General features: G+C 37.4%; 2 protein-coding genes across 2 annotated transcripts in view; one reads left to right on the top strand and one right to left on the bottom strand.

Annotated features, from left to right (window-relative positions):
- Nucleotides 1–571: 571 nt before the first annotated feature.
- On the top strand, nt 572–12,919 carry Gem2 (Gemin 2). Its single transcript, XM_089634792.1, has 4 exons — nt 572–887; nt 1,472–1,781; nt 2,247–2,346; nt 12,780–12,919. Exons 1-4 carry the CDS (start codon nt 699–701, stop codon nt 12,886–12,888), a joined length of 708 nt encoding a protein of 235 aa, XP_089490918.1. The 5' UTR covers nt 572–698; the 3' UTR covers nt 12,889–12,919.
- An 89-nt stretch (nt 12,920–13,008) lies between these two features.
- Cth (Cystathionine gamma-lyase) overlaps nt 13,009–26,850 on the bottom strand; it is a 30,333-nt gene continuing 16,491 nt past the window's right edge. Inside the window, exons 5-8 of the mRNA XM_089634779.1 lie at nt 23,377–23,644; nt 15,576–15,728; nt 13,997–14,171; nt 13,009–13,350 (exon numbers count right to left, since the gene is read on the bottom strand). Of these exons, the coding sequence (XP_089490905.1) occupies nt 13,194–13,350; nt 13,997–14,171; nt 15,576–15,728; nt 23,377–23,644 (753 nt within the window). The 3' untranslated portion in view covers nt 13,009–13,193. The remainder of the gene's footprint in view (nt 13,351–13,996; nt 14,172–15,575; nt 15,729–23,376; nt 23,645–26,850) is intronic.

Here is a 26,850-nt window from a genome sequence, read left to right as displayed (position 1 = left end):
CCCGTATTTTGCATATTATCTAAGGTGGAAATTTTTCCAGGTATTAAATTTTTCGAATCTGGGGAGTTTTGGCAACAAAGCTAGGGTGTTTTGTTTTTTCGTATACGGCATACCATCAGTGTAGCCATCGAAGGCGATTTATCGCCATTTAGGCTACTCAGAACGAGGATCGGCGACAAAAAAATCTAAAAGGCGACTGGTCGCCGATTAGGCTACCTCAGATTTTTTTAATTTTAATGGAAAAATATGAGGAATTTTTCTTAATGGAATTTCATAGCCACCCCCCCCCCATGGATTTCAAAATTGTTGTGGGTTAAAATTATGTTAAATTATGTTTTACAGAAATTCTCTAACAACCCCCCCCCCCCATGGATTACGAATAAAATAACAGGGGGAATCAAGCTCACGTACAATATTTGTGGGGAATATGTGGGCAGAATTTATGCGAGTTCATTAGAATTACTGCAACTGAAATTCGGCTACATTTGGCTACTAAATGTTTGAAAAACGGCGACATTAGGCCAAGACCCGTTGGCAACACTGCATACCATCACTGCCAGTAGTGCCAGTTTCTATCTTTGTTTTGACCATTGACTTTGACGTTTACGTTTACAAGTTTTTAGTTTACACTCATGGTTTATTTATGTTTACACTAAAATTAAATTTTTGTCTAATTGTATTTTAGTATCGTTACGGAAATGGATCCTATATCCTCAACCCCCTTTTTACCCGTTCATGTTCCAAAATCAGCAAAAATTGTGGCTTTCCCAAAGGACGGCTTAGAATATGTTCAAAATGTTATGATTGAAAGAAATAAATGTTTAAGTGTTGTGTCCGCTGACTATGACAACAAAATAAATAAATGCCAAAATGTCTTTGCAACTTTGGTAAGTGTATTTTGCAAGGAAGTTGTGACTTAACGTCCATTTACACATCGTCGGTTTACTGATAAAACATATTAAATGCAGGATTTTTTAAGATTGACTGTCGAAGTCATATTCACATTATAAATTATCAATTTTGTAAAATGCTGTTATGCTAACAGTTTTATGAAATAACAATTTTTATAAATCATTTCCTCTTAATACATTTTCTTACATAGTAGAGAAGGCCGACTTTTCCGCTTGGGATTTGTAAAACTTGCCTGTCTTCAAATGTTAGCGACAGAAAGTTGTTTTTTTTTGTTCGATCTCTATCAGGATTTTGTGGGTTTCATCAATCAATATAGTAAAAACAACTAAACAAAACTGAATTTTTAACTGATTTTAACAAATTGTGTCATTTAAATGGTTTCACCAGTATACTTACGATATCTTAGTCTAGAACTAGATGCTTATATGTTTCTCTTGTTCAGTTGGATATTGTCCCAATGAAACATCCTATTTTCTTCTCACCTCAAGGTGATGCATTATTTTTCCACTATTTTATCCCTGTCTCTAGCCATAATATAAAGTGCATGTTTTCCTTTCAGCTTCCCAAAACAGTTGCCGCTCCTGACCCTTTATTGCCAACAAAAGAGTGGCAAATCATCCAAGAGTCTGACTTCTCCAAAGTCCGATGTCGTTTAGCCTGCATTAAGAAGCAGAAAGACTTTTGGAAACGGCTAGAAGAGTTACCAACAGAGTTTTCGACTTCCCATTGGAAAAACTTTTTGACAAATCACAGTCCTCTATTAAGTATAATATTTTCCATGAAGCAAGCTCAACTAGAATTTGCGTTTTCTGTCTTAGTAGAAGAATTAGAGGAAGTGACTCCTGGAAATGGAATAGACCGTAAATATGGTGAGTTATTTCATTCATTTTTGCATACATAATAGTGAATTTATTACCCGTAAAATAACAGTTATTAAAACAGTTTCAATTACAGTAAAAACCCTCTTGCGTGAAAAGGGCTTTAAAAATTGGCATTACAATTCCTTCTCAAAGATCCTTCATAATGACGACCTCTGTTGTTACAATCCTACGTGGCTAAGAATCCGGTGGTCGCGGGTTCAAATATCAACTTGTGCAAAAAAGTTTTATATCACAATTTATTTATTTAAAATAATGTATAGTATATTTGTGGCACATTCCAGAGTGTAAGAAGATACTCTCAGTATCACCTTGTTGATAGATCACCATTCAGAATTGAAATGTTGCTTGAATTGACTTAGGCTATATTTGGAGACTAGATCTGAATAGTCAATCACAAAAACAAAGTTGCTGTTTTTTCATGAAATAATCTAAAAAATGTGCTTTTTTTTTCAGGACAATGGATATTTGCCATATTGGCCGCTTTCCAGCTGCCTCTGATGCCCAATCTAGTCAGTCAACTTAGGGAAATGGCCAGACTTTGCAGCCAAATAAGGTATTTTATATGTGACATGGTATAAAGACATCTATCTACAGATGGCTGGCCGGCACAGGTACTAACTGAAGCCTGAAGCCACCGCTTCCAAAGGCTCAGCCATCATACTGTCCTTTACTTAAGTCAAGCCTATTCACGTGTTTCCTTAAAAACCATAGATAAACTACTGGGCAAACCAGTTGTCTGTAGAGGCCTTAAAGCTCCGTCTACATGCTCAATCTTATTTACACAAAGTCTAATTTGCACAAGTAACCCTGTACGTTAAGACGGCAAAATTGTATAATGCGCAAATGGCTTGCATACACATCAAATGATTACAATCAAATGGTTTGCTGTCAAACTGTTTGCGCACGCAAATCTCTATCGTTTGGACGCCGCACAGTGTACTGTTTTTGCGCAAACTTGCATAAACTCTGCACATTCAAGTCGCTGCGTGTAGATTTAAGAGGACTTTGATGAAGATTGGAATAATATTTCATTTCGGGAGTGAGAGGAATGAGGTAATTTGCCAGAGGGAAGCCCAAAGCATTACTGCTGACCGTGCGAGCTAAGAAAGAAATATTATAGATTGTACCTTCTAATAATGGAAAAGACCAAAATAATCTTTTTTCTATTTGTTCAGTATTTTTCTCCAAATATAATCGGTTTATCGCCACAAAATCAATGATGGACAAATTGAATAATTCCTTATTTGAAATAAAAAAGTTTCATAAAATCTATGGTTTATATTAGTAGGCAGGTATAGTACATACAAATTTAAGGTTTTCAGAAGTTTTGATTTATTAAATAACAAAAAACACACAAGTTGACCTGAGTAGCAATATTTTATCGCAATTTTTGTTTTTATTCCCTTAGGAATATAAAATTCCCATAGCGCTATAAATAGTTGGCCGTTATACAAGGTGTCCTGGGGTACAGTGCACAAACTTCGGGGAGTGATTCTAGATGAGAGTACAAGTAAAAAGATTAATGACTTTTTCGAAATTCCAACATTGTAAAGGTAGTTTCAGGTTTTATGGAAAAAAATATTTCAAACATATTTTATCATGTATAATATTTCCCAAGTACGTTATGTTACTGAACTTTTCAAAGTTTAAATCATTCATTGTAGGATTTTGCATTACTATTATTTTCCATTACTTATTATTGGAATTTTCGACCTTAGTTGCTAGGCTTTGATTAATTTAAAGATAATATATATAATGTTCCAGGAGGTGAATACTGATATATTATATGTTATTGTCGGAATTTCTCACCCTATTTGCTAGGGTTTTTTGCCACTCAATTTCCTATAATTTTGTAATTACTCTAGCCGGTATATTGCATACAATGGTTTGCTAAAATATTAACGATTTTTTAACTAGTTACACTTCGACAGTATATTGTTGTACCCATCGACCAAGTAGTTGATATCTGATGGTGGTGTCCCATTAAAAGTTTATTTAATTGTCCATTATAATTATTATGCAGGAATCATGGAACTTTGAAGTGTTTATTTCAGTGGCGTTTTAAATAAAATAATCATTAAAGTTATTAGCTGCGTTACCTTCATTTATCTCTTTTGGGAAGTACATTTATCTTTAGGCATCATAGTTTTGGGAATTTCACTGCAGGTGTGCTTTATATTACAATACACCGTATGGAATCCATATGGAAAGGCGATCTAGAACACAATTCCGGTGAAGGTGGATTATATAATATTTTACACCACTGGGTGCCTACATATTTACGTAAAGTATTGTCGATCTTGTCCCATGCAATTTCTTCCCCCTTACGAGAAGCTTGCTGCCTCAGAGCCCTCACGCCTTCCCGTGATGATATTCTTGACGGATAAATACCGACCCGTCCTGAAATACTTTGCTTTAACTGCGAATACGCGTGATTCTTTTATAATACGATGATTATAACCTGTACCGGCTGCGCCACTGCTAATCTTCAAGCCGAGATTCACAGATATTTGTAATAATGGTACACGGTTCGATTCTAATAATGTTATATTGTAACAACGAGTATTTTATAGAGTATAGTACCTAACTCGAGCTGTGGAAAGAGAGTGCCTAACCTTGCCTAACCTGTAGTAGGTATACTACACCGGGTTATATAGGTGCTTCTATCTCCCTCATCTTCTGTCTCTGTCACATATACTACGGAAGTCAAAGCAGACTCTAAAACCTTTCTCACACGTCACATTGGACAAAACCTATCTATGCAAGAAGGGCAATTTTTTGGGTCCCCTTGTGAAGCCTGTACCTTGGCCGGTAATGCAGGTGCCTACATGGAACTTTTAGCTGACATATTTTAAAGGTTCATGAAAACCTTTTTATCTCCGGAAAAAGGGCAATTTGGAATATTGCCGTGCAGATGCAGGACTGAAGGCGTGATGTGTGGTTCCGGCTCGATAGGACCACTTTGTACGGGACGTGTTCGCCTGCACAAGAAAAAACTGTAAAATACAAGCACCGGCAGACATTTACCTTTGTCCTTTGTAATGATTCAAATAAAGCACTTGAGGTATTTCATTTGAATCGTTACAGAGTTATTTAAAATACTATAAAAATGCAGGGAATATCGACTCTTGTAATATGTTTGCATAAACGAATGCGTCTTGAGAAAGACGATATATTCGACAATTGTAATTTGCATTTTTAAAAGAACGCCTTTATAAAGGCGGTTGGTTTTTATTGCGGGTAAAACTCCTTGTATTCGTCCAAGGTCAGTCAGTAACGGCTCTGTGACATCGGGGCCAGTGAGCAGGACCGCACGCTGGCGGGAAGGCTCAGTCGGTAAGGCTCTCCGGGGCTGGCTGGCAGGCCAGCTGGCTCAGTTGGCAACGTTCAATCCCCTCGATCCAGGGAATATCGACTCTTGTAATATGTTTGCATAAATGAATGCGTCTTGAGAAAGACGATATATTCTACATTTTTAATTTGCATATTTAAAAGAACGCCTTTATAAAGACGGTTGATTTTTATTGAGGGTAAAACTCCTTGTATCCCTCAGGCTCAGTCGGTAACGGCTCTGCGGGGCGCTGGCTGGCGGGCTGGTTCATTAGGCAATGGCAGATCCCCTCTCCGAGGCTGGCTGGCGGGCTGGTTCAGTAGGCAATGGCAGATCCCCTCTCCGAGGCTGGCTGGCGGGCTGGTTCAGTAGGCAATGGCAGATCCCCTCTCCGAGGCTGGCTGGCGGGCTGGTTCAGTAGGCAATGGCAGATCCCCTCTCCGAGGCTGGCTGGCGGGCTGGTTCAGTAGGCAATGGCAGATCCCCTCTCCGAGGCTGGCTGGCGGGCTGGTTCAGTAGGCAATGGCAGATCCCCTCTCCGAGGCTGGCTGGCGGGCTGGTTCAGTAGGCAATGGCAGATCCCCTCTCCGAGGCTGGCTGGCGGGCTGGTTCATTAGGCAATGGCAGATCCCCTCTCCGAGGCTGGCTGGCGGGCTGGTTCAGTAGGCAATGGCAGATCCCCTCTCCGAGGCTGGCTGGCGGGCTGGTTCAGTAGGCAATGGCAGATCCCCTCTCCGAGGCTGGCTGGCGGGCTGGTTCAGTAGGCAATGGCAGATCCCCTCTCCGAGGCTGGCTGGCGGGCTGGTTCAGTAGGCAATGGCAGATCCCCTCTCCGAGGCTGGCTGGCGGGCTGGTTCAGTAGGCAATGGCAGATCCCCTCTCCGAGGCTGGCTGGCGGGCTGGTTCAGTAGGCAATGGCAGATCCCCTCTCCGAGGCTGGCTGGCGGGCTGGTTCAGTAGGCAATGGCAGATCCCCTCTCCGAGGCTGGCTGGCGGGCTGGTTCATTAGGCAATGGCAGATCCCCTCTCCGAGGCTGGCTGGCGGGCTGGTTCAGTAGGCAATGGCAGATCCCCTCTCCGAGGCTGGCTGGCGGGCTGGTTCATTAGGCAATGGCAGATCCCCTCTCCGAGGCTGGCTGGCGGGCTGGTTCAGTAGGCAATGGCAGATCCCCTCTCCGAGGCTGGCTGGCGGGCTGGTTCAGTAGGCAATGGCAGATCCCCTCTCCGAGGCTGGCTGGCGGGCTGGTTCAGTAGGCAATGGCAGATCCCCTCTCCGAGGCTGGCTGGCGGGCTGGTTCAGTAGGCAATGGCAGATCCCCTCTCCGAGGCTGGCTGGCGGGCTGGTTCATTAGGCAATGGCAGATCCCCTCTCCGAGGCTGGCTGGCGGGCTGGTTCAGTAGGCAATGGCAGATCCCCTCTCCGAGGCTGGCTGGCGGGCTGGTTCAGTAGGCAATGGCAGATCCCCTCTCCGAGGCTGGCTGGCGGGCTGGTTCAGTAGGCAATGGCAGATCCCCTCTCCGAGGCTGGCTGGCGGGCTGGTTCAGTAGGCAATGGCAGATCCCCTCTCCGAGGCTGGCTGGCGGGCTGGTTCAGTAGGCAATGGCAGATCCCCTCTCCGAGGCTGGCTGGCGGGCTGGTTCAGTAGGCAATGGCAGATCCCCTCTCCGAGGCTGGCTGGCGGGCTGGTTCAGTAGGCAATGGCAGATCCCCTCTCCGAGGCTGGCTGGCGGGCTGGTTCAGTAGGCAATGGCAGATCCCCTCTCCGAGGCTGGCTGGCGGGCTGGTTCATTAGGCAATGGCAGATCCCCTCTCCGAGGCTGGCTGGCGGGCTGGTTCAGTAGGCAATGGCAGATCCCCTCTCCGAGGCTGGCTGGCGGGCTGGTTCAGTAGGCAATGGCAGATCCCCTCTCCGAGGCTGGCTGGCGGGCTGGTTCATTAGGCAATGGCAGATCCCCTCTCCGAGGCTGGCTGGCGGGCTGGTTCAGTAGGCAATGGCAGATCCCCTCTCCGAGGCTGGCTGGCGGGCTGGTTCAGTAGGCAATGGCAGATCCCCTCTCCGAGGCTGGCTGGCGGGCTGGTTCAGTAGGCAATGGCAGATCCCCTCTCCGAGGCTGGCTGGCGGGCTGGTTCAGTAGGCAATGGCAGATCCCCTCTCCGAGGCTGGCTGTTGGGAAGGCTCAGTAGACAGCGGGGGGGAACCGGGTTGAAATCAAACACAGCAAGTTAGTTCCCAGGTAGCGAAGCGAGAATGGACAGAGCGGGCAGCGGTAGGTGTTGCTCGGTCGGTAGGGTTGAAGCGAATGGTGCAGGGACCGGTTTTTGCGGCGTATTTATAAGAATCATTACGACCGCATCACCGACCCTTGTTTGTAATATGAAATTCCCATAACGAGCTTGCTTTTTTCTTGCTATGAAGCTCGCCACGTTCTAGGATTAAATCTGTTTATCTCAGAAATATGGGAATATTTTATAATATTATACCTTGTCTACCGCTGTCGTTTTGCCAAAACCACGTCGTCGCAACATTCTTTATTTGGTTATAATAAGACATATTCTACAATATAAGTGGTCAAATCTCTGTAACATTTTCAGAGTTTCGCTGAGTACATAATTATCTTACGTGTAACATATTTTATTTCTATTCGAGCTTATTTAATTAACATGTAAGTATCTTTGTATATAACTATTTAGTTAACATTGTCTCCTATTATTACAGGAAGGGCTTGCAAATTCTAGTATTTTTTCTAAATCTCTCATTGCCTGTTGACGGGAGAGCCGGCTTTTTCATTCAGCCAATGAGCGTTTGCTTCGCGAGAGCGAGATAGTTGCTTGCGTTAAGGCGAGACAGCTGCTCTCATGTCACTCTTTCATTTTTTATTTTCAGCATTTCTTTCATCATTTTATTTTGTTCCTTTAGTTTTGCAAGATCTACCGCCATATGCGAAATTTTTTCAATGATAGTTTTTTTTTTTTTTGAGATTTCTGTTTTAGTTTCCTTTGTAATTCTTGAATCTTCAAAAAGTGTTGTCATTTCAGCTATTTCGTTTTTGGCTTTATGGATATAATCGTGTGGATCGACTTCTTCTTCCATCGTGACGGTATTACTGTTTTGTTCCGGGTCTCTGTTAATGCGGCTAGTATGCAGTCACTCACGTCTGGCGCCTGCGAGCTAGCAGACTACACTGGTTGTTGATTTGCAATTGATCTGCAGATGTGATATCAACATATCCAATTTAACTTTAAATGACGTTACAGAGCTTATCATTTCAGCTATGTTTTTGTCTTTCCCCTGCAACTCCAAATTTAAAGAATTCAATTTTTCCACGATATCTGTGATAAATCCCAAATCAATCAGCCAGCGATAGTCGGCTAGTTCATCATAATTTTCCTTTTTATCGGTTGTAAATGTTTTTATTTCTTCAATTAAACTCACAAATCTTGTAAGAACCTTTCCTTTACTGAGCCAACGTACTTCAGTATGTAGAATAAGATCATGTTCTTTATCTTCAGTATCTTCTAACAGACCCTTGAAAAGTCGGTGTTGCAAAGGAGCTGCTCGAATAGAATTGATTATTTTTGTAACTATTTTCATAACGTTTTCAAATGGCAATATTTTACAACACAGAGCTTCCTGGTGGATAATACAGTAGTAGGACATAAAGTTTGAAAATGATCTTGCAGAGGGTAATAAATCCTTTGTTTGCAATTGCATGTATTCTTCTTGTGACGGTGTTATTTGACAACTGTAAGTCTTGTATTGCTGAGACAATCTGTTTGTTAGAAAATCCATCAAACAAACAATCGGCACCAGTCAAAAATAGTTCTTTAAACAACTCACCATCAATGAAAGGTTTCTTCTTTTTTGCGAGCATGTGAGAAATTTTGAAAGAAGCAATGGTGGCCTTTTTAGAATTTCCTACATGTCTAGTGAAAACAGTCTGTTGTGCATTATTGATCTTAGTTGACATATTTTTTTTCTACCTTACTTCAGATTTAAGTGGATAATTCACATCAAAAGTGGCATAAATTGTCTGGAAGTGTCGTTCAACATTTTATGTTTTTTTGGCACTGCAATACTACTACCACACAACAAACGCATTTATTTTTCAAATTAACGAAACAATACGATTCCTCCCAGTCAGTATTAAAATGGTTAGTCAGGGTTCAAAGGTTCATTGTTTCATGTCTTTTACTCGATCCACTCATTTTAGGACTAAAAAAATAAATAGTAATTGAACTACAATATAATATCAATGTTATAGCACACATCTGTTCTACATTATATGCATAAATGTATAACAAGGATATGTAACAAGCACTATAACTTCCCCACAATCATAATAGATTATCACTTATTATTACAATAATTATAATAGATCACGCACCTCGTTTTTAGCCCGTTAAAATTTTTCAGAAGGAATATTAAAACTCCTAATTCGTGTTTCGTCAGACGAAGATGCCGAAGCAATCGGGATGGTACGAGCACGTGACTACTGTCAGTTTGGCTGTCGGGGCCATGCTTATTGCTTTCACTGACAGAGTCATGTGCCATGTGTTTTGGCGCCTACGGCGTTCATCGGCTCAGTTCGTGGCGTTCGATCACTTTGGGTTTTCTGTGTGTACAAGGAGTGATGTGCAAATAGAACTCCCCGTTCCAGGCTACCGTGAAGAGTGCAGTCTGGCTCGCCGCTAGACAAGTTGCGACAAGTATTGTCAGCAAATAAACCACTCATACATACAATATCGCAAACATACAAACATATTTAATAAACCTAGGCACTCAAAAAAATTAAAACTCTAACAAATAAATAAAAATAATACATATTTTTAATTAATGTTATTGAAGAAATTCTTTCATTGTCGAATAGTGGCGAGCACATACGAATCGTTTCGCGGGCACGGGGTTGGGAATCCCTGATTTAGAGTATGAAGAGCTCGGTTAATTGGCGAATTAGATGTTGCATTTGTTTTATAATTAAGCGTGTGGAATAGCACTGTATGTCGTGTACGTCTCAAAGGTATGTTAAAATTAATAGGGTACAGATAATGTTATTGTTTAAAATTCTGTGTATAAATATTGATTTAACTACTGCTCGTCTTTGCTGCAAAGTTTCAAATGTACATTCAAAGTTATTGTTGAATTTGTAGGTAATATATTTTATAAATTTGTTTTGGATACGTTCTATACTATCTATGTTAAGTTTATATTGTGGATTCCAAATTGGCGATGCATATTCCTTTAATTAAGAAATATGCAACTTTAATTTAGGCCTTAATTGTGTTTAAGCTGGCTAATCTGACCATGTCACTAAACTTAACTAAACTCATTTTAATTTCAAATGGAGATTTATCAAAATGATCTACTTTTACTTTCCAACACTTGTCCATAATGTGCCGTTAATCATGTTTTATAATCATCTTCAAGTATTAAGTATTTTAACACATTCGCTATGGAGATGTTTGTTAAAAAACTGTCACATGCGGCGGGCGAAATTAGATCGCAGTCCCGCTACCGGATGTATGTCAGCAAACTTCAAACTGTGGAGCTTGTATCAATAAAACAAAAATTATTAGCAAATTATTTATAAAAAAATATTAATATCAACATAATTGAAATAAGTTTTTAAATGACTCAGGGGTAATAATAGGTTTACTTATTACAATAATATTATGTAATAGGAAAAAATATGTCTAGAACATGTTCTAAAACTAATTAAATTTAAACATAATTTTTCTCGGTATGTTATGTTTGGAAACATTTACCAACATGTTTATACATGAACGCACTTGGCTTCCGTATTTTGAGTTTCACACAAACTCGACAATTACGTCTTACAAAGTTTTTAGTTTTCTCACTTATTATTTATACCAATTCGTTGTTTTTTAAAATGCTAGACAGTCTATCATTTGGGTAAAAAAAGGAGTTCTCGCCGTGACAGAAGTAGAAGGTGTACTGATTTACAAATCTTGCGTGAATGATGAGGACGGTGTGGCTGCTGCAGAAGAAGCCAGTTCTCTGCAACTTGTAACAAAAAGTCGTGGAAGCAAAGTTTATTAGGTACATTTAGTTTTTCAAAAATTCGGAAAGCATTGAAAATTCAACAATGAATAAGGTATAAGGAGGCTATATCGGTCCGCTTTAAAGATTTTCTCTATATTGGATTGCAAGATAAATATTGGTCTGCAAGATCAACGCCATTCATAAAATTATTGTAATCTACAATGCATTTTAGTTTTTTAATGGGCAACCCTGTTGTTCTGTCAATTTTTCCTGTATCCACTATATCCGCCTGATGTATCGTAGAGATCATCTTTGCATTTCTCTTCTTGTGGTTTTCCACATTTGAAGAAGTACATCCCCTTTTCGTAGATACGTGGTTTTTTGGACTTTAAGGCGTATATTTTTCAGTGTTGGCGGTATGCCAGGATTTTTTCTAACTGTGCCGCAGATTCTAGTTTTTAACCCCATTAGATAATTAGCTAAATGCACACTATTGTAATAATTATCCGCATACATATTATACAATTTATTTAGGTATGGTGACAGCAATTATTATATTTATTATAGTGAAATCTAATGTAGCACTTATACCTGAATATAATAAAATTACAGATATATCCACTCACTCACTTGATTCACAAATCATCCTATTCAGACTTCCATATTTTACAATTTTCATGGGATTGTACACGCGACATTTCAGACGACCTCTTCACGGAATCATCCCTTCGTCTAGAGATAGATTTTGATTTGGCGTATACACTTCCTGGAATTTCTTCGTGAAGTAGTCGATTATCCTTTGAATTTTGATTAGACGGTTTGTGCTAGCGGTCGGAATTTCGTCATTATTAGCAAAATTGAGATTTCGTAAAATTTGTCGAAATCTATCACGGCTTATTGTCTTTCTAAAATATGGGGTCTCTATCCGAGGATTTGTAGACCAATAATCGACAATGGTATTTTTCCCGCATTGTAAGAACTAAGCCAAACCATTTTTTTAAAATTCTTGAATAGTTACATCTTTCCATTCCTAACTGTGAACTTTGTGAAGGTCATTGATTTCTTCTTCAGCGTCATTGAGTACATCAGAAAGGTGGTCTTCAAAATGTTATTCCACGAAAGTATCCTCTCTCTCATCCATTTTAGGTTGATAAAAAAATTGTAATCCCAAAAACCGTAAAATCAAACCACAAAAGTAAAAACGATTTATACACATTAAATTATTCCACAATGATGCTCTGAAGTCGAACTCGTAAAAATACAAATATGATTTAAAATGTCTCAAAATAAAATCAAGTAAGTCCACAAATAACAATAGTAATAAAAAAGTCAAATACGCTTGATATAATATTTAAAATTAATATTATATAATAACAACACAGTTTGACAAGCGCTGAAATCACAACAGCTGCGAATAAAAAATGATATTAGGTGAAGAATCCATAATGCTGTGCGTATTATAGCAACACCTATCCGCTACACTGCAAAGCCAATATGACAGAAGAAATTATTAATTAAGTTAAGTAGTGTTTTTTGTATGTGAAGTTGAAGGTCATAAAAATGCACAAAAATGTGCACCCCGCCGCGATGTAAAGTTTCTGAAAGGCACAAATATGTGCACTCCATAACCAATGTGTTAATTGTCATTTCCAGATCAAACCTGTCACCAGATGCTGAAGATGTTTTAAGTACAACTGCGCCCCTAAATCTGTTCATCTGCTTGGTGGCCAGATATTTCAATCAAGGAGATTTAGCGGACTAACAGACTCCATTAAGGCAATCGTTCTTCTATTGGGAAATTTAATATGTATGTCAAGATCTTCTGTTATTTTTAGGTAGGTTTTAAAATACGGTGCTATCCGTCATATTGTTAAAAGACAGATTAATGAAAATATTTCTTTATTGTGACCCTTTTTGTATAAAATTAATATTCAATAAAAACAATTTGTAATTAAAAATATAAATATATTATTTCTTTAAAACTGAATTATACGTTAAACTTTGGCAGTCTTGTTGAACCAATGATTTATTTTATAAACAAAATTGTATTCAGATAGAGTTGCTTTGTTAGTTTTTGATTTTGGCGGCGATGCAAAGCGCCTGGTCGATGTCTGCGATTAGGTCTTCCACATCCTCCAGTCCCACGGAGAGACGGATAAGCGTGTCGGTTATTCCCAGTTCCACCCTCTGTTCTGGTGGGACTGATGCATGGGTCATGACAGATCTACAAGATAAATTATAATTAATACTTTATGCCAATTTGTCCATATAGCAGCACTTTAAAATGAGACACATAATGAGTCTTTTTGTAACAGTTTCCTTTCGATTTTGCCTACAAAGAAAGTGAAGATACAAAACAGGATTTGCTAAGAAAGAACATAATTTAAATATGTAAATTTTATTACACTTTTAAAACCAGTGCTTTTTATTATAGACCAATGTAATTATTGTTATCTCAAAGGCACAAAAAGGAAGTATTGGATGGAAAGTTGGACATTTGTCTATTATTATGTGTGTTCAAGTGTTCCACTGTCGAGAGATGGAAGGGAAACGGGAAAGAAAAGGGTTAGGAAATTAATCTATTTACATAAAGAAGGGCGTCTGTGACCGTGGTGTTATGGCAGTGTTAGGTTATGACAGTGGTGGGCGGGCAGCGTAGATTTGATTTTTTTTAAATTTACAGTTTTTTTCTGAGATTGATAAAATTTTGGACACTTGACCTTCAAAAAAAGTGGAAGGTCAATGTCTACATGAAATTTCGAAAAAGTCTGCGAAAGGCCTAAAGAACTTGAGCTAGTATTATATAATTGCGAAAGGCCTAAAGAACTTGAGCTAGTATTATATAATTGAGTGTTTTTAGAGCAACTTACGGTAATTCTGCCAAGCTCTCGTATCCTCCGAGGCTCTCGGCGAGTGTGAAGACCTTGAGGGACTGCAGGAAGATGCGGGACTGTGCCATCCCCCCCTTGATGAAGAAGGTCAGCATTCCAGAGTGACCGTAGCACTGTCTCTTGGCCAGTTCGTGTTGGGGATGGGAAGGCAAACCTGAAATGTGCATTATTTTTTTTAATTATTATCAAGCTATTTTAGCAAAGTCAACATAACACCCTAATTTCTAGCTCCATGGGGTTATGCTAGAAGTGCTTATGTCAGAATTTGGGAATTTGATTGAGGTATCAGAAAGTCCTTTATTTTAATGCTGTGAATATCTATATCAGGTGCTCAAGATTAATTAAATTGTGACCTAAGTGGTAGACAGTGGCGGCTCGTGTCTTTTGAGTGTGGTAGATTGCTAAGTTTGAAAAATTCGACATCATTGATGTTATTTAGTCCAAAAATATATATTTTTTTTTTTTTCGAAAATTTGATTTTTGTATGAAGATTTTCAGGAATTTTAATTCCAGTTTGGCCGTGCGCCGCACGGATTTATTGAATTAATCTTGATACAAAAAACCGAATCTTCGAAAATAAAGACGTTTTCAGCTACAACATCAATAATGCAATTTTTTATAATATTAACAATCACACAAGTCACGAGCTGCTACTAGTGGTAGTCAAAATATTGCTGTACAAGAAATTAACAATCTACATTCTTGAGCGATTCAAATATTTGATATAGGCACTGCTAGCATAAAGAAATCTGTCCACATAACAAATTATGGGAACGGTACGAAGAAACGCCGCTTGCGGTTGCTTTTTCCTTTCCCGTAATTCGTGGCTCAGCCATAACGGTTAATGGTCGTGGTATATCCCGGATATGTGGGCAGACTCCTTTAAGCTCCAGAAATAATTTCTTAGATGAATAAGGCATGATTTAAGATTTTTAAAGCCAAAAGTATTATTATGATTTAAGATTTTCACGGCCAAAAGTATTTTTGTTATTTGTTTTTGGGGTGTTATGCCGTGTTGCGCTAACTCCTTCTTTAGCCAACATTTCGGACAGCATTGCAGTGTCAGAAACGTTGGCTAAAGAAGGAGTTAGCGCAACACGGCATAACACCACAAAAACAAATAACAAAAAAAAAAAAAAAAAAGTATTATTGATTCATTTTAGGGTTATTATGCCGTGATGCGCTTCCTCCTTTTTTGGGTATCACCTCTACATACCTAAACACACACTTTATCGCAATCTACACATCTGTCTTGTTTGTGGACACTGTAACGTTGCCTGAAACATTGGCTAAAGGAGGAAGCGCAACACGGTATAATACCCCACAAATACATTGTGACGTTAAGTCGGAAAAGGTTTAAAATCTCAAGGGCCTGTCCTAGCAATATGTGGGCTGCCCGTAAGCTGCCCATAAGCTGCTAAAATCCCCTGAAGAATTAATGAATTGGGAGGTGAGTCTACTAGCCTAGAGTCAGATCTCTTATTCCACGGCAATCGTAATCATTTTACCCAACCAGTACGTAACATACTTGTGTGATTTGGATTCAAGTGAAACAAACCTGGATGAACAACTGAGTCGACCATGTCCTGCTTCTCCATCCATTTGGCGACAGTGAGTGCCGACTTCTGATGCTGCTCCATGCGGATGGCCAGGGTCTTCAAGCTCCTGTTGACCTGGTAGCAGTCAAAGGGGGCTGGCACAATTCCCATCGCTAGAAAATATATTCCCATTACAAATAATGCGATTATAAGCCCCACAATAACCAACAGAGAGAGTACCTACTAAATATTTCAGCTAATCTATTTACAGAAACGAGAATCTAACATACATAAATAACTAAAGGTGATAAAAAAATAGTTATTCATTTGGGGACAATGTACATTTTAAATTTTATTAGGGATAACTTATTGAAACTTGTAAAACTCACTGTAATAATATTAGGGATAACTTATTGAAACTTGCAAACCTCACTGTAATAATATTTAATCATTGACGAAGATCCATATACATAGTACTTTTAAGTTATGTCTCTGATTGTAAATATTAGATGTGACATTTTTTTTTACTATGGCAGTTTGTAAATTGTGAATATATTTAATGTAAATAATGCTTGCGTGTTCCCAAGTTCGAATTCAGTATCTAAGGATGGATTCGACCATAGAAAAATATAAGAGTTTAAGAGTGCAATGAGGCAAAATAAATTTTAATTTGTAAAAGTTACAAGCTAAGGATCTGAGCTGGTTACAAAATTTTGCCACTTGTTTATCCCATTTAAAATTATTATCAACAATTGAATGCATCGCCCGAATAACGTTGCAAACAACAAAAAATCGTAAAGTGATTTTTTGGTGGAATAATGTTCTTTATGTGTACACCTATCTATCCTACTCTTTCACATCATGAAAAAAAATCTATCTACCTCTTTTAGTAGCATCCAAAGTGCGCTGGGGAGCCAGTCGCAGTGGAATAACGTTGCGCGAGCCGACATGCCGTCTGTACAGCAGGTAGTTTCGGTGTCTCCGCGTATGTTATTTAATATGAATAGAGGGAAAAAACGTAAAATTTCTTTTGAAAACTGGAAGGATAATAAACAGAAGGCATTAAGAAATTCGGGTAAACCTTATACAAGTCGTAAAGGCAAAGCGGTTAGCGGCAAATCGCCCCCAACACAGGTTAGTGGAATAACGTTACACTTATATTTCTTATGTAAATAAGTTTTGTTTGGTTTTTTAATACAAATTTCTTAAGTACTTTGTTTATTATTTACATTATCAAATATTAATATTTTTAAACAAAGTATCCACTTCATTATATTATATATTTTCAAAACTGACATATTTCTATCTGAGAGATAAACAATTCCTTGTCCATTGTCAAGTTATTCAATATGTTTTTATTTATTTCTTATTGACATGTTTTTTTTGACGTCTTACTGTTGTTGATAATATTGATTTAACTGTTTTTTTTACAGGACTTTATGTGTAAATGTCGATACCCAGATTGTAAAACTGTGACGTTGCATAAAAAAAGGAACTTTTTGACCCTTTTTACACTAAAACATACAATGAGCAGAACCTTTTTTTGCAAAGCTGTATTGAAGTGCTGGAGCCAAAACGAAGAATAGTACCCGAAAATGTATCGAAAAGACATTGCTTTGTCAAATACTTACCAGAAATCAACAGAAGCTTTTATGAAAACCTACCGGCTCAGTAAATGTATGCACTACAGTGGAAAAACGTTGCAAGTGGCAGCTTAAGCAACGTTATTCCACTTTTTTTGTTTGTTTTATGTCGTTTATTTCCTTTATTTTAATGGTTTTTTAAAATATTTTTTCACATGTACCCTTGTTTATGTCTAAGTAATATAAAACTTATTGAAAAATTGGATGTTTTCTAATAAAAAATCATTTAAAAAACGTTTTTTCTTGTTTCTGAAAAATCTTGTTTTTGTTGTTTGCAACGTTATTCGGGCGATACATTCAATTATTCCCAGATAAGTATATTCATTTACGAAATCAATTTTTTCACAATCGCAAACATTAACAATTTCTCTATGCATACAGTCTAAACTATGAGCGGTTATTTTAGGTATATTCCACATTTTCAAACTCGGTGATCTTGCCACGAACCAAATGAATTTCGATTCGTGATGTGCGATTCAAATAATTTTTTGTTCATAATTTCCATTTTATTGTCCAATTCACTATAACAGGGCTTCCCTAACTGTGAGTCGCGACGCCGCGGGATCATCCAAGGGGCGTCGTGAGGCAATCTTTATAGCGTCTTCCACATGCACACTTCGCAGCGAAAATCTGGAGCAATATGACTGGGTTAGAAACCCTTTCCAGTCGACCTCACCATCAACACTTTCGACAGCAGAAGAAGAACAGTTAATAGAATTGTCCTGTGACTCTAGCCTTAAGCTGCAATATAATAAGGATAAGCTACTTGAATTTTGGAGCTCAGTTTATCAAGAATATCGTTCCATCAGCACTACAGCGTTAAGGGTTTTATTACCGTTTGCGACATCATACTTGTGTGAGACAGGTTTCTAAGCAGTTGCAGTAATTAAGAATAAGTACAGATCGAAAATAAATTTAGAGGCAGAGACGAGAGTGGCGATTTCGAAACTTCAACCTCGTTTTGAGAAACTATACTAAAAAAAGCAAGCACATCCTTCTCATTAATACCAAAGAAAAAAATTGCTTTTTTATCTTTTTTGTTTGCTTCCATTTTTGTTTTTATGTTGTGTTCTTCATTTTCTAATAAAAAATTTAGATACTATTTGGAGTTTTTCTGACAAATTGTTATTAGGTAACGTACCCATACTACGTGACCCGTTCAGGGGGGGGGCTTCAAAATACTACGCTTGGTACTTGGGGCGTCGCACGGTGGGCTGAAAATCGCCTCTCATAGACATAGAAACTTGAATTTTCAAGGGTATTTTTTTTGGCTAGAAATGGATTCTGCTGATCATTACTATGCTATAAAATGTCGTACGAACCAATTGCGTGTACAAATGAAGGAGTTATAATTTTTTTAAGAAAAATTTGTATGGCGCTGACATTAAAAATGAGGCTATCTCTGGAATCATAAGGTTGGCCGTTCTATCCTTACATACAGATAATACTACTATTTATTTGTATTTTTTTGACATACTTCATATTGTGGCGCAAGGTGCGATTTTTTTTTTTAAATCCTAAAGTTGAAAAAAAATCTTTTTTTTGTTGATGATTCATTTTAATGCTTAAATGCTTTACATATGAGTATGCTTTGTCTAGTTTACAATATTTTATTTACACTCCAAGCCAAAACACTGTGCACAGTGAGCTGAAAATCGCCTTTCATAGACATAGTGACTTGAATTTTCAAGTGTATTTTTTTGGCTAGAAATGGATTCTGCTGATCATTACTATGCTATAAAAATTTGTATGAAGCAATTGCGTGTACAAATGAAGGAGTCATCATTTTTTTAAGAAAAATTTGTATGGAACTGACATTAAAAATGAGGCTATCTCTGGAATCATAAGGTTGACCATTATATCCTTACACACAAATATACTATTATTTATTTGTATTTTTTTGACATACTTCGTATTGTGGCGAAACTTGTGATTTTTTTTTTAAAAATCCTCAAAGTTGAAAAAAAAACTTTTTTATGTTGAAGATTCATTTTAATGCTTAAATGCTTTACATATGAGTATGCTTTGTCTAGTTTACAATATTTTATTTACACTGCAAGCCTAAAAGCATTTAAGCATTAAAATGAATCATCAACATTAAAAAGGGTTTTTTTCAACTTTGAGGATTTAAAAAAAAAAAATCGCACCTTGCGCCACAATATGAAGTATGTCAAAAAAATACAAATAAATAGTAGTATTATCTGTATGTAAGGATAGAACGGCCAACCTTATGATTCCAGAGATAGCCTCATTTTTAATGTCAGCGCCATACAAATTTTTCTTAAAAAAATTATAACTCCTTCATTTGTACACGCAATTGGTTCGTACGACATTTTATAGCATAGTAATGATCAGCAGAATCCATTTCTAGCCAAAAAAAATACCCTTGAAAATTCAAGTCTCTATGTCTATGAAAGCCGATTTTCAGCCCACTGTGCGTCGCAAAAATATGGCAACTTCCCAAGGGCGTCACAGTTGAAAAAAGTTTGGGAAGCCCTGCACTATAACATTGGTATAATTCAACATATTTAATATTTTATGTGTTACTTTTTGTCAGTTTCATAATGTCATATTGTGAATTGAGCTTCTTGTTTTAGGAAAAAAGACAAGGTTATTTTTGACATACTAACCTATGATTTTTCAATCGAAATTTACCTTGTGAATTTAATAACATTTCGAAAATTAGACGAGTCAGGTCGCTCCGTTAATCATGAAAACAAATACATGAAAGCGATACAATATTATGCAATCGCATAACTACATATTTAGGTAGGTACCGTAGAAAATAGTTGGAAATAAAACCTAGTTTTAATATACAGGGTGTATCGGCAAGTACCGGACAAACTTTAACCAGCTATTCCTCAGCACATTTGGAGTAAAAAATGTAATGGGCGCTTTGCTGTCCGGTAACATTTTTTTTCCATTAAAAACAAAAAATAAATTAAAAAATCCACACTCCGTCACTGCCATTTGAATTGTTTTTCGTGTTCAACAGCTGTTATTAGCAAGTGTGTCAAAAAGTGTCCTCGCTCTTTCGTACACACTAAATAATAATAGTTAAAAATGAGACGAATGGTGCCGTGCCATTTCGTTGTGATTGTAAAAGCGCGCCAACGTAGGTACGTACGTACATTATTCAACGAAACTCGAACAAAATATTGCCAGACGGGTTTTCAAACTTTGACAAAGGATAAAACATTGGTGACATGTGGTGAAAATATGAATAATAAATTTTTTATTAAAAAAAATGTTACCGGACAACAAAGTGCCCATAACATTTTTTACTCCAAATGTGCTAAGGAATAGCTGGTTAAAGTTTGTCGGGTACGTGCCGATACACCCTGTATATACTATACTTCAGTTGTAAGGAATAAACCCAATTTTCAATGTCATACATATCAAATCATGTAATACTTTAAAGATAAGTATTAGAAATAAAACTTACCGGTAATACTTTTCGGACAAACGAATAAATATGTAAAACAAAAGATTTTTACTCACCTTTGGAAAACCTATGTAAAATAAAATTTTCAAAAACAAATTAAACAAATATTTGAAATTTTTTTTAAATGTATATATCTACATATTTTATATTTACCATGTCAACGTACTGCATTTATATTTATTTATGTTTACGCACTCCGACGTATAATTTACAAATATGTATGTAACTACTTATTAGGAAGAAAGCTACAACCGAGAATTCAACAACAATAATTGTTATTTCATCAGAACCATGCTGTAGTTTTCGTCAGCCGCGCGGCTGTACGGGTCGCAGTGGAATGAATTCGGTATTTCTGTCTCGTTCTAAAAAAACATCCGATCGCGAGACCGCCTTTTAACGAAATTTGAATTCTCGTCCGCTGGTTAAGACGCCTTAATGGCAGTTATATTATTATTTTCTAATACATGTTTATTGGACCAGTTTTCGAAATTGTGAGTACGTTCATAATCAATTTTTAAGGTGTCAAAATCTCCGTTTGAATCACACATATTGAATAATATTTTAATAGGCGGCAATAGTATGTAAACAAGTGTGAGGATTTATAGAGGCAAATAATGTATATCAATGTTTTTACAGAAATAAGCATTACCATTCCGAAAAAATATTGAAATTTTCTGCCATTGAAATGAGGCCGGCGCAAAAGGTAGAACTACCTTTCCCAGCGTTAAGCATCGATTGACTGAACGCGTACAACTACCTTTCCCGGCCAAATTTTCCAAGGGACCGGACAAAAAAAAATTCTCAAGTGGTAAAACTTCTTATGTGGGATCCAAATTTGTAAATTTTTTAATCAAAGATTATTTTCTAATATTGTAGTACAGTTATTACTAATATGTATTTTTAAATTACATAGGTAAAATTAATTTTGAATATTTTATTGTTTCCGGCTATAACAACATCAATACTTTTGTATTTTTTCTATCATGTTAAACACAAAAATCTCGAGTTGCCATTCTACGAGGGTGGTCTGAAAAGTTTCCGACCTCAACGCAAAGATGGCGGTACTCGTCAATAAAAGCTAGTGAATGTAGTTGTGCATCTTTTGACAGTTACTCACCAAAGTTTAGGCCATTTTGGATGCCCAGTTTTTAGATGACAGTCGTTTGAGTGAGTCGATGTGTGTGTTTTTGTGAAAATGGAAAAAATTGAGTATCGAGCTGTTATTAAATTTTTGTTTTTGAAAGGCAATACGCCTACGCAAATCAAAGACAAGTTGGACTCTGTGTATGGGGGGACTCTGCACCATCATTTACATTTACCACAGTGAAATTTTGGGCAGCTGAATTTAAACGTGGCCGTAAGAGCTTGGGAGATGATGAACGTTCGGGACATCCAAAAACTGCAACTACTGACGATAACATTGGTAAACTTCACCAAATAGTCTTAGACGACCGCCGAATTAAAGTGAGAGAGATAGCAGAGGTTATGAAAATGTCCAAAGAATGTGTCTGTCACATATTAAATCAATATTTAGACATGAGAACACTTTCCGCGCGTTGGGTGCCGCGTTTGCTCACGTTAGACCAAAAACGTGTTCGAATGAACATTTCCAACTCTCTGTTGGCGCAGTTTAGGCGCAATAAATCCGAGTTTTGGCGCCGATTAATTACTGTAGATGAAAAATGGATACACCATTATACGTCCAAAACAGTGGATTGCAAAGGGGGAATCGGCTCCAAAAAAAGCAAAAACTGTTTCCTCGGCTAGTAAAGTGATGGCGACTGTTTTTTGGGATTGATTATCTTCAAAAAGAAAAAACCATTACAGGAGCATACTACGCATCATTACTTGAAAAGCTGAAGGCAGAAATTGAGGAAAAACGGTCACATTTGCAGAAAAAGAAAATCCTGTTTCACCAAGACAACGCGCCGTCTCACACCTCAGCGGTTGCCATGGCAAAAATCCATGAATTACGAATATTTATAACTCTAATATTTTGAACTGCTTGACTATCCGCCTTACTCACCAGATCTAGCCCCAAGCGACTTATTTTTGTTCCCTAATCTAAAGACTGCGCTCGAAGGACAGATATTTTCGTCAAATGAGGAGGCAATCACCTTTGTGAACAATTATTTTGCAGAGAAAAACGCCGAGTACTATTTGGACGGGTTAGAGAGATGGGAGCACCGCGGGGAGAAGTGTGTAGAGTTACAAGGAGACTATGTAGAAAAATAAATAAAAAAATTCTTGTTTCATTGTTAGGTTGGAAACTTTTCAGAGCACCCTCGTATAATTTGCGTAATCTGCTTCAACAAAGTTGTAAATTTTAAGACTGGAAAAACAGGTAATTTTAGATGTTAGCGACACTAGTTTTGGTTTAATATTGTTTTACTGCTGAACTTCTAAACCCTCTTAAATGGGATGCAGACAATAATAACAAAGTGATAAATTTTATGACTTACGGAAAAAAGGTACATTTTCAGGTATATTTCGTCACTAGTTTTCGTTTGTGACAGATTTACCGCCGAACTTTTAAAACTTCTTAGGCGGGAAGCAGTGAAGCAGGAAAAACTTCTAATGTGGGAAAAAATTTGTGTTTTTGCAGTTTTGTTGTATGAAATTTCGATGGACCGAAAACAAAACTTCTTAAATGGGAATTTCTTAATTAAGTTTCACTGTAAACACACGTGTTACAACAAACAATCATGATAATACATACTCAAATTAAATTACCATTTTGCAAATATCTCAATCGGTTGTGCAGGCCCTCGTCATTGGTGATGGCTGCCCCCATAATGACGTCAGAATGCCCGTTCATATACTTGGTCAGCGAGTACATCACAATGTCGGCGCCCAGTTCCAGAGGCCTCTGGAAGTACGAAGTCAGGAAGGTGTTGTCCACCACTAGGAACACGTCCGGGATGGCCTTGAGGTATCCCGCCACAGCCGCAATGTCGATCACCTTCAGAAGGGGATTTGTGGGAGACTCTATCCAAACCATCTGTAAAAGAAAGAAAGAAAGACCTTGAAAATCTAATAAAAAATGTTTCAATTGTGTTATTACAACATTATTATTTCAGCATGCAAAAGATTTTATTCAGAAAACTTCTGTGTTGTCAATGTGATAACAGCTGATAGGTAAGTTTCACAAAAAAAATGTCTCAAATCAAGTTTAAACAAAATATAATTTTCTAACTAACTAACTAACCATCACGCCGTTTCCCCGCAGGGGTAGGCAGAGAGGACGGACCGCCAAACAACTCGGTCTTGGCACACACTCCTTGCCTCATTCACATTCATACATCGTCTCATACATACTCTTCTATTGTTCTGACTCTTGACATGGCCCGACTCAAGTATCTGATTCACTTGGTCGTGCCATGTCTTCCTCGGGCGTCCCCGACTTCTGCTACCATTCACATTTGCATCGTATATTCTCCTTACACTCCTTTCTTCGCTCATTCGCTCTACATGCCCAAACCATCTAAGCGTCCCTTTCTTAATCTTACTCATTACGCTTACATCAGCCTTGCACTCTTTGCGGATATCCACATTCCTCACACGATCATACATGGTTTTACCACACATACGCCTCAGGGATCTCATTTCAACAGCATTCAATCTACTTTCATCCTTTCTTTGCCAGTTCCATGCCTCACTTCCATACATCAGGGTAGGTACCAGCACTCCATTGTGGACTGCTAACTTCGCTTCTTTGGACAATTTTTTGTTAGCGCCAACTGCGTTCAGTCCTCCATTAATGGAGTTACCTGCATTTACTCTTCTTTCAATATCTCTGTCAGCCTTCCCATCTCTCGTAAACATGCTTCCTAAATACACAAATTCATCCACCTGCTCCAAGTATTCCTCATTCACAACTATATTGCACACTGTTTTCGTACTTTCTCTTTCAAACACCACAATGAGTATATTTCTGTGCAATATTGTTGCCACCCAAATGTCAGCAGTTCTTCATTGATTGTAGTCTGTAGTGCATCCGTAATACTATAAGAGTACTTAATAAAAATAAATTGAAAAAACACATTTAATTTACACCAAATATAATATTGTGCTAGAAAGGAAAATAAAATTTTGTGTAATAGAAAATTACATCATTCTTAAAAAAAAAACATTTATCTTTTGCCGAGTGTACATATTTATACAACTGTTTATTTTCAATTTAAATACTATATTTTAGTGATGATATTTTAATCAAACATAAAAAATGACGTAATCATAATCAGCATTAAAACATATTTTAATTGCCTCATAAAATATTGTAATGATTGTTATTTATAATAACTGTTAAATTTTTGTCAATTTTTCTGTAATCGTAAAGGCGTTGTAAGTAACTCCAATGTTACAATTATTCTTCTTATAACAGTAAAAATATTTTTTTAATAGTTTTTATTCTTTGACATAAAAGATGATTTTTATCTTCATCATAATAGATATTATATTTATTATACATCAATAGGTTAAGGTGCTTCTATAGCCACTGTGCCCACATGATGCACAGATGGGGCCTTAAAGAGTCGGCAATGTGTGAATGTGGTGCGTTGCAGACCACCGAACATGTGGTCAACGAATGCTCGCTCCATTCATTCAGGCGACGCCTGAGGCCCTAGAATGGCTCGCAGACCTATATGTCCCCCTCTGACCCCCCCACCATACGAAAGAAGAATATTAGAATTCATTACTCAGCAGGAATGAACTTTAAAGAAAAATTTACGACCTTTTCACTAAGCATAAATTATTCTGAAAGGGGAGTAAGTCAGGACCAGCAGTGAATATCAAACTCGATCCGCCTGATTGTTAGTCCGATGTCCTAGGACGCTTTCAAGCACTTTTTTTTGTCAAAGGTTATTTTGTACATATTTTTAGAATAGAGATCAAGTTGTAAAGAAATTCATAATTTATTTGACTGGCATCAGGAAGAATAAAGCAATTTGAATAATATGTATTTGAGATAGCTTGTTTTGGTTGCCAGGTGAATATTTACATTTGAAAGAATCATTATTCAAATTTAGTAACATGGTTATAAAGATAACATCATTACGTAAAATGAAACTCTCGTTGCAATAAAGATAACATTATTATGTAGAATGCAACCTTTCAAAAGAAATTTTTATGAGTAAATTTTAAAAACTACCAGACCAGAATTAGAATACCGCACAAGAGTCCGAACTGTCGGGAGCCAGTAAGATTATGGCATCCCTAATGAATGTTGTAAGACTGAAGGTAGTGGGGAGGGGAAGAAGAAGGTGGGGAAGTACCTGGCTATTCAGATCTGGTCACCAACCACGGCTAAAGCCATTTCAAGCAATGGTAATGTTAATGATATTGAGAGTATCTTCCGCTCCTAAACGTGCCGCGAATGGACCTCTTATTTTTTTAAATGATTTAATCGTGAAATGGCACATATGAAAATGAAATGGCAATCAAATTACATTTTATTGCACACAGTGAACCTGCGATTCATTGGGGCACGATACTCCTTTTTATTATATGGTATTTTTCTTCATTTCACAAAAGTGATTGACGGTATATGATAGGCAAATTTTTGTGATTTCGTGGAAAACGTCTAAAACTATCTTTCGTATGCCATTCCCAGACTTGATATTTTTTATTATCAAATAATAGACTATTATTTTTCACCGTGCTGGGCTTTTTTGTAATGGATGTAGACATTCGACCCAGTGGCGGCCGGTGGTCAAAATATATGGGGGTTCACCGGATTACAACATTAAGTCATAAAATAAATTAAATAAAGGTACATACCTATTTATAAAGAAGTTCTATTCTCTGCTCCTTTTATTTAGCGAAGACCTCTATCAATGCTTAACACTGATAGTGCGATCAGTCTGTCCTGGCTCAACGTGTTTAAAAAAGATTTTATTCTTTTTAACGTTGAGAAACATCTTTAGCTTTCAACTGAGGTCATTCCAAAGGTCATGAATGGTGCACAAAAGTTTTAGTAATTTCACAGTCTCGGGAAAGTCTTCTAATAAACAAGTACTATAAAAAATTTGTAAAATTGATAAAGGGCCGTTAGCTTTTGAAAAATCGTCGCGGGCGTAAATTCTACAGAGTTCACTTTTACTGAACTTTATTTAGGAAGTCATACGTTTTAAACGTAACATTGAAATCATGTTCTGGGAAATTTGACCTGTATCGATTTTTATTGAATAGCTCATTATGATGTTT

Source organism: Hesperophylax consimilis, chromosome 1 (assembly GCF_061612785.1).
Source record: "Hesperophylax consimilis isolate HC1 chromosome 1, BYU_Hcon_1.0, whole genome shotgun sequence".
NCBI classification, from domain to species: Eukaryota; Metazoa; Arthropoda; class Insecta; order Trichoptera; family Limnephilidae; genus Hesperophylax; species Hesperophylax consimilis.
The sequence above is the reverse complement of the archived record's forward strand: the minus strand, read 5'-3'. Positions and strand labels throughout refer to the sequence as shown.